Raw genomic sequence first — 13,196 nt, forward strand, 5'->3', positions numbered from 1 at the left:
GCTTTTATTTCATTTATGTGGAATTACTTGTGTGGGACTTTTTATTATGTGTGTTTAGTAAAGTGTTCTGTAGTCCAAACTTATGAGAAATAACATCTCATTGTAGGAATCAAAGACGTGGTCTAGTCAAAAAAGGAATGAGTAAATCTAATTTGAAGCAGTTGGGCCTAGGCAACCTTTTTTACCCACACTTCCAGTTCTCGGCTCTCTCAGGGGCAGTTCATAACATTGCCTTGTCTTGCGCAGACGACGGCAAGACAAGGCAATTTGATTTGTCATGGCTGGCCTCTGTTTAATGCACCATCTACTGGTGGTGTGCGCTTTAAAAAGTATGGCATGCAGTACTTTTTTTAAGTGAGGCCATAGTACTGAATGAAATGTCATTTGGTACAGTTCAATAAAGTTCTAAAAAAAAAAAGTGTGATGCAGCTTGATAGATCACATCAGCACTCACACCAGCTGCCGTATGATTGATCGCAGCTGCTGGTGTGAACATATCCTTAAAATTAGACTCTGGAGAGGCAGAGCAAGAATGGTTAGAAGGGCTGCCACTTTTTAATCCTCTGTCCCCAGTGGAGCTGTAACAGAAAGTGATGGGAAATCCCATTGTTGACAGTTATCACTGGAACAGGAACTGAGGGGAAGACTTCCAATGGTGACACTTGTCCTGGTGACAACTGCTAATGATGGTAATTTCCCTCACTTGGGAAATTTCTTACCACTTTCTGTCATAGATGTAGAACAGGAAGTGAGGGGAACTCTTTACAAGGGGGCACAGACAGCAATTCTGGGGTGCCATCCATTTTCATTCTGGGTTCTTTGTAAATGTCCATGATAGAGATTTCTGCAAATATAATTTTGCATTGGCCACTTCTGCTCTAGCCTTTGCTTGTTAATTTCAGCAGTCGGAGCAGGCTTTTTTTGTTTTGTTTCAGTTGCAGCTTGTGTGCCATGGGTTGTGCAAATTACAAAGGTTAAGGGCCCATTCACACCACATCCAGATCATCAACAGACCAGATTGTTTAAGGAAGGAGCCATCTTAACCTCTCTTTGGATTGCAGTTGCCATGGTGCCGCACATGTGATCGGCAGTGGCACCGGCCATTTGAGGGCTTGAAAGTTCGGTTGAGAGCTGAAATAAGCACACTGCCAACCTTGACAGTTGGTATGACGTAACAGTAACCGTTTTGGGGGACAGTTAAATTGGTGGGTGAAGGTCCGCTTTCTGTAAGAAAAGTGTAATTATTCTTTATATCAAATTAGCATCATCACCTGTCCACAATAGTCAAATTAGGCTGACTTGGGATTTACGAGTGTAGCAATATTTGACCTTAGTGCGGTAGGTATTTCATATATTACATGTTGAATAAAGCAGACTTCCAGGCAAATGCATAACATACCCCTTAATCAAGTTATGTAATAATACAATTATAATTAAATATCGTTTTTTTTAAATTACAGCAGATATAAATACATTAATATGTCCCTATATGTGCTTTCCACAGTTCACAATATAGCAGAGATCACACTGCAAGAGATCTGCACCTATAGCCAGTCAGGGTTCTACTAATAGGAGGGTGGACCACAGGGTTGACTTCCTCTTGCATCCTCTTCATTGTCCAATCACAGGCAGAGGGAGGAGTGGTGACTAAGGAATCAAAAAAGCAGCAACCATTATTTCCCCGTGTTCAGCCATTAGATGGTTGAATACCTTTTATCATGATTTCATGTGCAGCATAGTGAACGTTGACACAGATGATACTTCCATCTCTGATAGTAAGGGAGGACATATATGTACAGCAAATAATGGAGGTCCTGAGATCTTGGCGTAGAGTTCCGTTTCAAGCAATATGTAGAATTTCTTTGATCGGAAGTGTTCAGTAATCTGCGCAGCCCCAGGAAATTACTTTCCTCTATGGCTGACCCATTTAGTTAATTGATAAGAACTCTTTAAATCTGTTGTGTAATTGTGTTGTCCTGCTGCATGCCGTCTTGGAAAGAAAAGTCAGGCTCTTATTGGTTATATGTCAGTTGTAAGCATTTTACATCCGGTGACTTTTCGAACCTTGCTTGAGTGGTATGACTTATTCTTTCCCTATCCTCTCTCATTTGTATCCTGAATGCTGGGACAAAACACAGTAAAAACAAATTGATTTTAACTTGAAGGGCTTTGCCATTTAGATTTTCTGATAAAGCATAAGGTAATTTGTTTGGATCATCTTAATTGTCAGCTGGTCTGGATGGCCTCTGGCTATGAGAAGCGTCTTGGTTTTGGCTCTGTTATAATGTTTCTTAAGAAGTGTGACAGTTAAGCAGACTGCATGTATCCTCTTTAATGAAACGCATGTGACAGGAGCGGTTGAATTAACTTTACTTAAGATTTCATTTTTAGAGGGAAGGAGAGCTGTACCTTTTTGAATGGTTTCAGTGATAAAAAAACATCTTCAACACAATGCATAGCTGCCAGCAAGTAAAAAGTATCAAGACCAAATCCATGAATGACATGTAAATATATATACAGGGCCGTCCCTACCCTTTATGGCGCCTGAGGCAGCAGAGTGGTGGCTGTTGTGTGGCGGCTGCTGCTGATAGTGCTTGCTGTCGGGTGCTGCTGATATTGCTGGGGAAAGGGGGGGGGGGGGGGTTAGTGGCAGTGGGTGCTGCTTATAGCGCTGGCATGGGGGGGCGGGTTGCTTTGCAGCAGATGCGGTGGAACAGGGGCAGTTTTGTTAGATGAGGATAGAGCCATGCTGTCAGCTGCTCTCTGTCCACTCCCGCCCAGCTCACCTATGTCGCTGGTTGCCAGGAGCTTGGCAGGGCAGCCAGAGCATCCCGCTCACCTCCCTGGCAACCGATGATGTCAGTGAGCTGGGTGGGAAGCCGGACAAAGCATTACAGGTTGCTAAGAGCTCTTAGCAACCTGGGACGCCATGGCCGCCCCTCAGAGAGGCAAAGGTTTTGCAACATCAAAATGTCTGTTGCCTATTTCCTCCCAACGCCCCCTTTTGTTTTCATTCTTTTAAAACTGCATCCTACAGCAGTTTTGATCCTACTTTCCAAACTGCAGCTAGTATAAGGCAGGTGTCTAATTTTACTTTTTAAGCTTTGTTTCAGTTTCATGTACAATAAAAGTAGTTTATTAACCATCTATTTTTTTTACTCTTTCATTTTGAGACTGCACAGAAAAATGTTCATGTACACACCCTACAATACCCAGTAATTAATGGTGATGATCACATCACTATGTATTAACGGATAGTGTATGGTCAGTATTGTGTTTTGCCCATACATGTGGCTTTGCCCAATCTGATAATAGACATTAGCCCAGTTCATGCAGTTTGGTCCGAGCGGTAGAGACAACCTGCCTTCTGTGTTTCTGTATTAGGAATCCTTGACCATGAACGCATTCTGTATTTAGCATCAAAAAGGGCAAAGCCCTATTAGAGGGGCAGATAATGACTTGATACTCGCAGTGTTGTATTGCCGATCGTATGTCATTTTCTGTATCTCTCGTGCTAAAAATGATATATGACTCACTGAGGCTCGCTCGCCAGCTGTATCAGTAAACCGGACACATGACCCATAAAACCGGGCAGCCAATATAGATCTATAGATAGTTTGCAATTAGCAATGGGATGGAGACTGCGCTCAGCCAGTCAATGCATACATAGGACTGTTGGGACTGTTTTTTGGTGGACGTATGGCTACTGTTGTGTGATTGATAGCACCAGACTGCTGCAGGGATGGATTTTATGTTAATGTTTCCTTATGCAGCTCTTCGTACTGTTACTACGTTTCTGTAACTGAGCAATTGGTGTGGATTGGTCGCCGTCATCCGGGACCCAGTAGACTTTTGTTAGGAGTCAGAAATCCCATGCTTCCAGTGATAGAAGAGACCGGAGTCAGGCACTGGTGTGTTTGTATTGGTTGCCTGGCTCCTGGGATTTGTCTGGGACTGTACCTGAACATTGGTGCTTTAGTGGATAGCGTCACTGCCTTGGGCATGGATTAAAATCTATCCAAACCTCACCTGCAGTGCTTGCTGCTTTTCACAGGTTTATTGCATGAGGTCTGTTTCTCTCCCTCTCTGGTAGGTTATTTAGCTTCTTGTTAAAGGGAATGTTTTAGAGGTTTTAGTGTTTTTTAATGAAATATACTAATATAGCCTTAGTACAGTATTTTGCTTTTTTTTGTTGTTTTTAAAGAACCTTCATTTGCTTCTATGATAAAAAAAAAGCCATTGCTTGTTACACAGCTCAATCATCAGCAATATCTGATCCCAGTCACTCATCCTTTATGTGACGGCTCAGTCTGAAGTTTCAATCAGACAGATTATGGCTCAAAGTGTGCAGCTCTGCATTTAGCTAACCCATTGTGCTCAGGGGAATACTTTGCGATGATTAAGATCTGGTTCACGCCACGCCATATGGCAATGCATAGCACATAACTTGTGTGCGCTGTCACATGGTCTGAAGATGCACTGTTGAGCACTGCAATGCATTGCTATAACACATTGCAGTCATTTTTTTTTTCTCTTTTACCTGCAAATTATATGTGCTGCAGCATTGTAAATGTGCTGCACTGCAATAAAATGATGCCTGCATCAATTTATCGCAATACACACAACCCAGTGCATTGATGTGAACAGGTTCTATACATGGCTTGGCTTTTTGCCTTGTCTTTGCTTTGGGACTGTGTTGGACACTGCCCGGCACAGCCCAACGGGGCTGGCATGAACCAGTTCTAAATGTTGTGTGTGGAGAGATAGTAGGAGAGGGAGAGAGAGAGGGAGAGAGAGGGATGAAGGGAGGGAGAGAGAAAGGGAGGGAGAGAGAAAGGGAGGGAGAGAGGGAGGGAGCGAAGGAGGGAGGGAGAGAGAGAGAGAGCGATTTTAATTGCACAGACCAAAATAGAAAAAATACAAATATGGACACCTAAATACAAATGACACAAATTCACTATAGTTTACCTATATCTGATCATGACCAAATAAATTATGTTCTGATCTACAAACCATGACATAACATTTTCTTTGCTATAAAAATTAAATTATTAAAATTAAATACATAGAGACTTTTTCAGCACTGTGATCATGGTATTTAGTCCCAATAAGAGCTCTGTCTGCATAGAGTTTGCATGCCCTCCCTGTTTGTGTGGGTTTTGATGTAGGTGAAGGGATGTATAGATTATTTGAACAAGTCTATTTTTTTTTTTTTTTAAGATTGCCATGTTTTAGGTACAGTGACACTAAATATGCTTTCATTAATGAAGCTTCCTTTCCTTTTGATTTTTTCAGCAACCCATCGTGCCTGCTCACCCCATGGCTCCTCCAAGCCCCAGCACAACCAGCAACAACAATAGCAGCAGTAGCAGTAGCAGTTCTGGTTGGGATCAGTTAAGCAAAACGAACTTGTATATCCGAGGTCTCCTTCCAAACACCACAGACCAGGACCTAGTGAAGCTATGCCAACCGTAAGTATGGTAATTTTATCATTGGGATTTCTGCTATTGTCCCATTGCGTTAATGACAAATGTCTCTGCAATGTGACTGGTTGTATATTTTTTATTTAAAAGGAATACGAACAAGAAATGTTTATTCAGTAAGGCAAACGGCAACATTCATAGTGTAATAAACTTTAGCAACCTGAGGATCAATCTCAGAGCTTTCTAGTCTGATTCCTTTCTGGGAGTTACAGTATATGTCTTTACACAGCATAGTTGTTATAGGTTATTGCACATTGGCCTTTGTCTTATTAGAAGGGTCTGCTCTTGTCATCTTAAAAAAGCAGGACTCTTCTGTAAATTTACTATACCTGGTCAAAATTGAGAATTTCAATCAGAAAGTCCACAGCTAAGTGGAAACAGATGAGCAATAGCGCAGCCCAGTACACGCAGTAGTATGCATTGATTGTCTGTGTAAGTTATCAAGAACTTTTGATGAGTCACTTGAAAAATCCCAGCAGCCGGCTTTGTATGTTCTATGTTCTGTCTGAAGAAAATGTAGAATTGTATTTGGCTGTACAACGTGCCGTCCATATTTCACAACCACTTAGCCTAAGTCAATCTCTAAGATTAAATGTGAGTCACTTTTTTCCCCATTTCTTTGCAATTTGGTAGTAAGAAGACTTCCTGTGATATTAGTAATTCACGCTCTAGTTTTACTCATTCCCAAGTGTTTTCCTGAGCATGTTCACCCTTTGAACATCATATTCTCTGTCCATCAAAGAATTCTGCCATTCATTTCCATATTTCTTCCTCGCTCTGTGGTGCAACACATTAAATTATTTTAATGACAGTTCTGATAGATGAATTAAAGAACCTTTTTTTTTTTATTTTCGCTAAACTCCAGGCAAACAGCTAAAAGCATCGATGAAATACATAAATAGAGTTATTTTGCCTGCCAAAGAAATTGCATTTCTGTCTATCCTGCCCTAGAATGTACACATCCCTGCCAACAGCACAGCCCGGTCTAGCAGAATAAAAGACCTGATATTTCTCTGCTGCAGTTAAGGAACACTTACAGGGCTTGTCCATCCCCCAGCCTGTGACTAGGCAGTGAAAGAAGATGCAGCAGACTGATGAGTTTTCACTCTGCTCTCTCTTTTTATCAGCATGTCCCTTGTTGGCACATGAGCATTGTTGCACAACTGATTGGTTCCCGGTGCTGCTTTTCCCTCTTCCAGTCTGAGCTCTTCTATACAGGGAATAGAACAGGCTGAAACCAAGTTAAATTCAGGTAGACATATTGATTGCATTTAAAAACATACATGTCATGATATATACATTAATTTGTGTCTAAAGCGGGCAATACAATATGCCGATTTAGGACAATTCTTCCGGCTGAAATTTACATAGTGGGTGCCCTATCCGGCATCCTTCTGCGCAGCATCCCTTGATCAGAGGATCGAAGTAGCCGGTTGAAAAATCTTGGGCCAAACGGTGCTTGTAGCCAATACAGTGGAAACAACGGGGGATTCCTCCATCCCCCCATTTTAGCATTGATGCAAAAATCTGTATTATTTTTCTTCTGGCTGTATGAAAAAAATAGCAGTGTATGGCCAGCTTTGAGTTTAAATTTGAGTTTAGTTTTACAATGAATCACATTTTCTGTGAGGTTTCTACAGAAGATGTTAGTTACATGTATTGGTCTGAAAGAAACAGCCAATCTCCCAGGATCATCTTGTACACGGTAGAGCAAGATGTCCACCTAAAACCACAGGGATGCAGGCCATGCTACAGAACACATTGATCATTTTCAAAAGGCTGCAGGTCAACCTGTGATTCATGGTGAAAGTTGAATTATATTATATTGTATTCCTAACAATATACATTACATACATTAATACCTATTTAGACCAGGTGGAACCTCCCATGCCACCACCCATACTCTGTCAGCACTACATGTGGTGACAATTCATGTCCGGACATATGACACACATCTGGCCTAAAATGCCAATCGGGAAGGCACACTGGTGGAAAAAATATGTATTTCCATAATGCTTTATTCTTATGGGTAGCCTTGAGATGGCCATAGAAATGCAAGAAAGGTCAAACGTACAGGTAGGATCTGTCAACTGGAAGCATGTTTGTTGACGGTAGTCCTCCTAATATGTATTTGACCTTACATGTTTAGAAGAATGAAGTCGCAAGCAGATTGTTCACAGCTCCATTTGAACAAAACCGAATAGATTTTTTCACCCTTGAGAGCAATTCACGGGGGTTGCACACCGCTGCCTTAGATATGAGAAAACGGTTAAACTGGGTGACTGTCATCTCACAAGTCCAAACAAGGGGCATCTAATCTTGGTGGGTACCTCCTTTTCAGATCTGAAATTTGTAACACATCTAGATGAGGACTGTGGTGTTATGTCATTCAAAGAAGCGATTTACTGTTGTGTGTCCTGTTAAGTACAATGTTCTGGTAACAGCGGCTATGTCCTAATTTGATATGTGTCAGTAAGGGAGTTCACAGAAGTGAAACTGTAAAAATCAGTGATGCTTTCCTCCATGTATCTTTTTAATGGTTTCGTTTCCCGTTTCACAAGCTCTCATGCTTATGAACTGTGTTTTCTCACCTATCTCTGAGCTAAGATTGACAAGATGGTCTGTTGATGGAAAAAAGGAGCGTTATATATTGTCTTTTCTAAAGAGCTTTGACTGTTAATTTATGGTTGGTCCATCTATCTACAGCATTGTTTTCATTTTTGGTAGAGGGCAGAGAGAAGACTCCTTGTTTGCCTTGTGTAGGTGACTCCATTAAGGAGATCTCTACTCTTGAGTTCCTAGGTCAACCCAATTGCCACATCCATTAAAAAGGGGGTCTCATTCTCCCTTTTGGAAGTTTCATCTATTTCACATTATGAAGAATAATGTAGGAGTGAGACTCCAAACAGAAGGCAGCAGAGACAGAGAGATAAAAGACGCTAGTGAGAGATTCAACTGTTAGGCCTTTACCAAAATCCGAAATGCAAGTGCTGTGTGAACTGACAATATAAAGTCGATCAAATGCGATTTATGTATGTAATGAAACAGTATACCCAGACAGGGTATGGTTAGAAGAGACTAAAGGAATTAAATTGCCCTTCAACCAAATAAGTGTGAAGCACAGTAAAGCCTTCTAAGAACAGAATGTATTCACATGTCTTATTCCGTCACGTATCCCAAAAATAAGAAGATTATTCCTCATTTCAGGACAGTGGGCTGAGTCATGCAACCCAATACTTTATGCCCCATCAGCTAGATGCACATCCAGAAACGCTGATGTATAGTGCAAATATAGCCTGATATTATAGAGCCATTTATTACAAACTGCCTAGAGCTGTTTCAGGCTTTTGGCCATCATCAGAGCCAACGAGACATATTACTTAGAGATAAACTACATGGGTGAATTGTCTGAAATTTTTACATGCAGCTGGTTTGTAGATTGTCAATATTGTACAAACCCCCTCACCCCTGTTTTGTGACAGTGGCATGTATGATAAGGCAATTTGAGAGTGAATATCCCTAATGAGGCCATAGACAGCAATAAAACATGACGGTTGTTCTATCCACTCATCATTCTATCGAAATATAAAATATATTTGCCTTCAGTTATACTTCAATTGCTGTGTACTTGTTCCAGGTCTATGGTTTAGAAAGTGTAAAAGCCATTTGTTAAAGTGTATCTAAACCTAAAAACAAAAATGTTATATATTGCAGCTTACTAGTCCATAGGTGTGGTGGATGCATTCATTTTCTTTTTTAAGCCTTATTTCCTTTTGCATTACACCTGGTGATCCTGCAAATAACACACTTCCTGTCCTAGGGTGGCTGTGGACTGTCACACTGTCTATGAAGGGAACCAAGGTTGTCACCCAGCCTGGAATGAAAAAAAGTCTTGCACTCCTCATCATTATGATGGAGGATGAGGGTATTAGTTTACTGAAGAAAGATAACATTGTTTGTTCTTTCAGTTCTGGCAAGATGAACAGGGCTTAGAAAATTCCTGGGTTTAGATATCCTATAACATGACAACTCTGCAACTAGTAATTTCAGGAGAGGTCAGCATTGACTGCCTGCATATTTCTCACAAGGCAGCTTTAGAGCCCTTTCACACTGGAATTCCAAACAGGTTTGCCTGTCAGTTTTTCATGGGAGATCTGATCAAAAGTTCAATGTTAGTCTACGGGCAGCCTGATGTAAATGGATGTACATCCATTTACATCTAATTACCCCCAACTCCAGCCAAGTCTGAAAATCCAAATGGAACAGAGTTCCATTTGGGCGGACCTGATTGTGGCGGATCTGGGATAATCCGATGTAAATGGACACATGTCTGTTTACATCCTTCTCCCTAATCATCAACATGGGTCCTGGAATTTCATTTCTTTCCTCCATCACGAGATGGAGGAAAAAACTGGATGGACATGGATTTCACAACAGTGACATCCATTCAGAACTGCTCCGGTCAGCAAGAGATCCGTGCACTAATCAGAACTGAAGGCGCCTGTGTAAAAAGAGCCTTACTGCTAGCTTTAAGTTGAGTGTGTGATAGTCACAGTATTCTCTAATTATTGTTCGTAGTATTACAAGACAACATTAGTTAAGCGTTCATTATGTATCCTCTTACACTACCTAATTATAAGTACAGTATATGACTGGCTTTTATGATTAGATTCTTCCTTGCTACTCTGAAATAATAATTTCTCCCTGGTAATTACTGGTACATTAGACAATATTATTGAAGGGATTCAGAAGTGTCATTGTGGACCTCCAGTAATGCCTCACGTCAACATACAATAAGTCACCATGGACTGAGATGACAATAAAAGACAAATTAATGTTCACTGATTAGAAATTATAGCGTCATGTTTATTGTGAAGAGAGATGGAGAAAGATTCTCATTGTAAAAATGTATTGCATGCTCAGTTGCAAGATCAAGGGTACTCATGTCAGATGACCACTGTCCTTTATGCACCGATACCAGTATACTCGTACTCGATAGCGATGCCCGTACTCGCCCAAATGCTCCTTATACTTACCCCGATACCGGAACTTCCGGTGTCAAGCAGCAGAGTGGTGAGTCATTGCACACCCCCGGCTTCCTGATTGGCTGGGAAGCTGGCTCCATGCTCCCTCGCCACTTGGTGACGAGGGAGCATGGAGCCGGCTTCCCGGCCAATCAGGAAGCAGTGCAGTGAGTTATTACCCACCCCCCGACTTCCTGATTGGTCAGAAAGCCGGATCAATGCTTCCACGTCACCTGGTGACGAGTGAGCATGGTGCCGGCTTCAAGGCTAATCAGGAACCCGGGAGGGGGGGGGGGGAGTCATTACATGCCGACCGGCTTCCTTAATGAGACTTCCAGTATTGGTATTTGGTATCGGCGAGTACCGAAAACAAATATTGGTACTGGTACTCGATATCAAAAAACCGGTATCAATGCGTCCCTACTTTATATATTGGTTAGTCATGCACGTGTTTAATGATTGAAACAATAATTTCAGCATTATAGGATGGAAAAGAAAGGTAAGGAAAATGTCATATGGTTTACAAGCCACAGATAATTTTTTTTGTAGAAAACGTACCTGTAGTTTATTTGAAGAGACACTATCAGGGTACATGTACCCTAAGGACAAGTAGGGCTCTTCAGCGTCTGATCTTTCGGATGTCAGCTTCCTCCCTCTGTGCATTGTGGTTCCACCTGCTGGCTGCTATATTACCAGTGTGTCCCTCCAGAGCTGCAGGACCATCATAGAGAGGCTGATGTCTTCCCAGAAGGACAATCTTGCTTGAAATACTCATCACTGCAGAAAAGCCAGAAACTTGTGGTGACAAGAAATGCAAAACTGCATTGCAAGCACTGCTTGTCATTATCAACTCGTTTATGCCCACCCGGATTTATAATCAGAAGCTAAACTCCAAGCAGATGTAACAAAATACCAATTAATACTTTTATGTATTCAATAGAAGACAATAAATATATGTTTAAAGGCAGCTAGTGCAAGTACTTGAATTTGACTTATCACCCATTTTTCGGGCCCTGTACAGCAGAGGTCAGATTGGGAGAGAAAGAGGAACACACTGATAGGAGGATAGCAGAGTAAGAAGAGTAATGACCTCTTCCGTGTCCAGGTCAAAGTTTGGGAGTGGGGAAGTGGCTAAATTGCACTGCTTTACTGCAGTAGAGATATGTCAGGTCACCAACATTTGTAAATCTTAGAACTGGATTAACATAATTAGAAATTACAAGTACTTCACCTGTATAAGTAAATAAAACGTACCCTTGTACTGGGGCTACCCTGCACTGCAAGGTTTAAGTGCTCATTTTGTCTAGGGGGCTCAAATAAAGCAGATATACTCAGCTCATCCTCGACCCCACTGGGCTGCTTGACCGGCCCTTTCAGCTTCTTCTCCCATAGGCTCTGGCAGTCTAAGGACCACTGACATCCTCACGTCAGGCCCATTTACTACCATTAGACGTGAGGATGCCAAGGGGAGGTGTGCAGACCACCACAGGACTAAGGGGCAGGTAAGTATACCTGCTTTATTTGAGCCCCCTAGACAACCCTTGCAGTGGGGCTACCCAAGTTTCTTCTTTAACTGGTTGCCCGGAGTTCAAACGTGCCATGGTGAAAGAATTTTTGGCATATATATACTTTTTGAGTTTTCTGGGATTGCAGTCCATATAGGATATCGTATTTTTAGCAGGAAATGGGCTTTTTCTGTTAGGGAACAAATGTAACCTTGGAGGCCTCCTCTCCATGCTTTCTAATAATGTAGGCCTCAATACAGCTTGTTTTGTTGGCCGGGTTAACACTTTTCCCATATTTACTCAGGCAGACAGAATTTCAGTAAATGAAGCCGAAGGAGAGTTTATTAAAAAGACAGGCCAATGTTTGTGACCTGACACTGAACGTGAGTCGTTCAGTGTTTGTCTGATATTGTGTTATTGCAAAGCTCCCCTATTCATTCCTTGTTTGCTCAGCTGAATAAAAAAGCCAGCTCTGACCCGCACATTCACGGCCTCCCTCACCACATTGCCGCTACACTTTATTATGCTTTTGTTCGGGATAAAACCACTTGTCAATCTTCCACTCTCTTATAGCCGTGCCATTGTTTTGCAGGTATATTCTTGAGGTTAAGGATGATTATTAGTGTAAATCCTCCTTTGAGTCACTTCCTAGGAATAAATACAGTACAAACACATGTTGCTTTATTTTTTATGTCTTCTAGATTTCCCTTTTTTACCGTTTCCTACTCTTCTGTCTACAAAATAATCTTGTTTCTGTGGTCTCTTCTCTGTATGACCACACATCTCTTTATATAGAGATATTATAGATAGTTTAAAAAACATCAAAACTAAAAGCAGTGGCGTCACGCGGGGGGTGAGGCCCGCACCCGGGTGCCACCATTGGAGGGGTGACACCAAAACGACTGACAGTAATTTTGGTGTCACCCCCCTATGAAAAGTTGGGCACTCGGTCATGGACCGAGAGCCCAACAGTGTCAGGAGAGAGGAGGGGACCCGGCGGCATACCTCATCCCGCGGGGTGAACGTCCCCTCCTCTCTCTGCCGGCATCCATCACCAAGATAACCGCCGGCAGGCGTCAATAAGACGACCGCACATGCGTGATAACGTCATTGCGCATACGCTCGGCAACGTCACACGCGTGCACGATGATGTTACGGCGGGGTGTCACCTGGTCTCCGGGTGA

The 13,196-nt window shown here is 42.0% G+C and overlaps 1 protein-coding gene across 3 annotated transcripts in view; it reads left to right on the plus strand.

The window, feature by feature from the left end:
* Positions 1-13,196, plus strand: part of RBMS1 (RNA binding motif single stranded interacting protein 1) — a 320,245-nt gene that overhangs the window by 212,324 nt on the left and 94,725 nt on the right. For 2 of the 3 annotated variants that reach the window (XM_018566821.1, XM_018566822.1), the window contains exon 2: positions 5,293-5,471. In XM_018566821.1, the coding sequence (XP_018422323.1) occupies positions 5,293-5,471 (179 nt within the window). The remainder of the gene's footprint in view (positions 1-5,292; positions 5,472-13,196) is intronic. The other variant, XM_018566823.1, reaches the window with a different exon arrangement.

This window comes from Nanorana parkeri, unplaced genomic scaffold, assembly GCF_000935625.1.
Source record: "Nanorana parkeri isolate BGI_ZX_2015 unplaced genomic scaffold, ASM93562v1 scaffold979, whole genome shotgun sequence".
Classification (NCBI taxonomy): Eukaryota; Metazoa; Chordata; class Amphibia; order Anura; family Dicroglossidae; genus Nanorana; species Nanorana parkeri.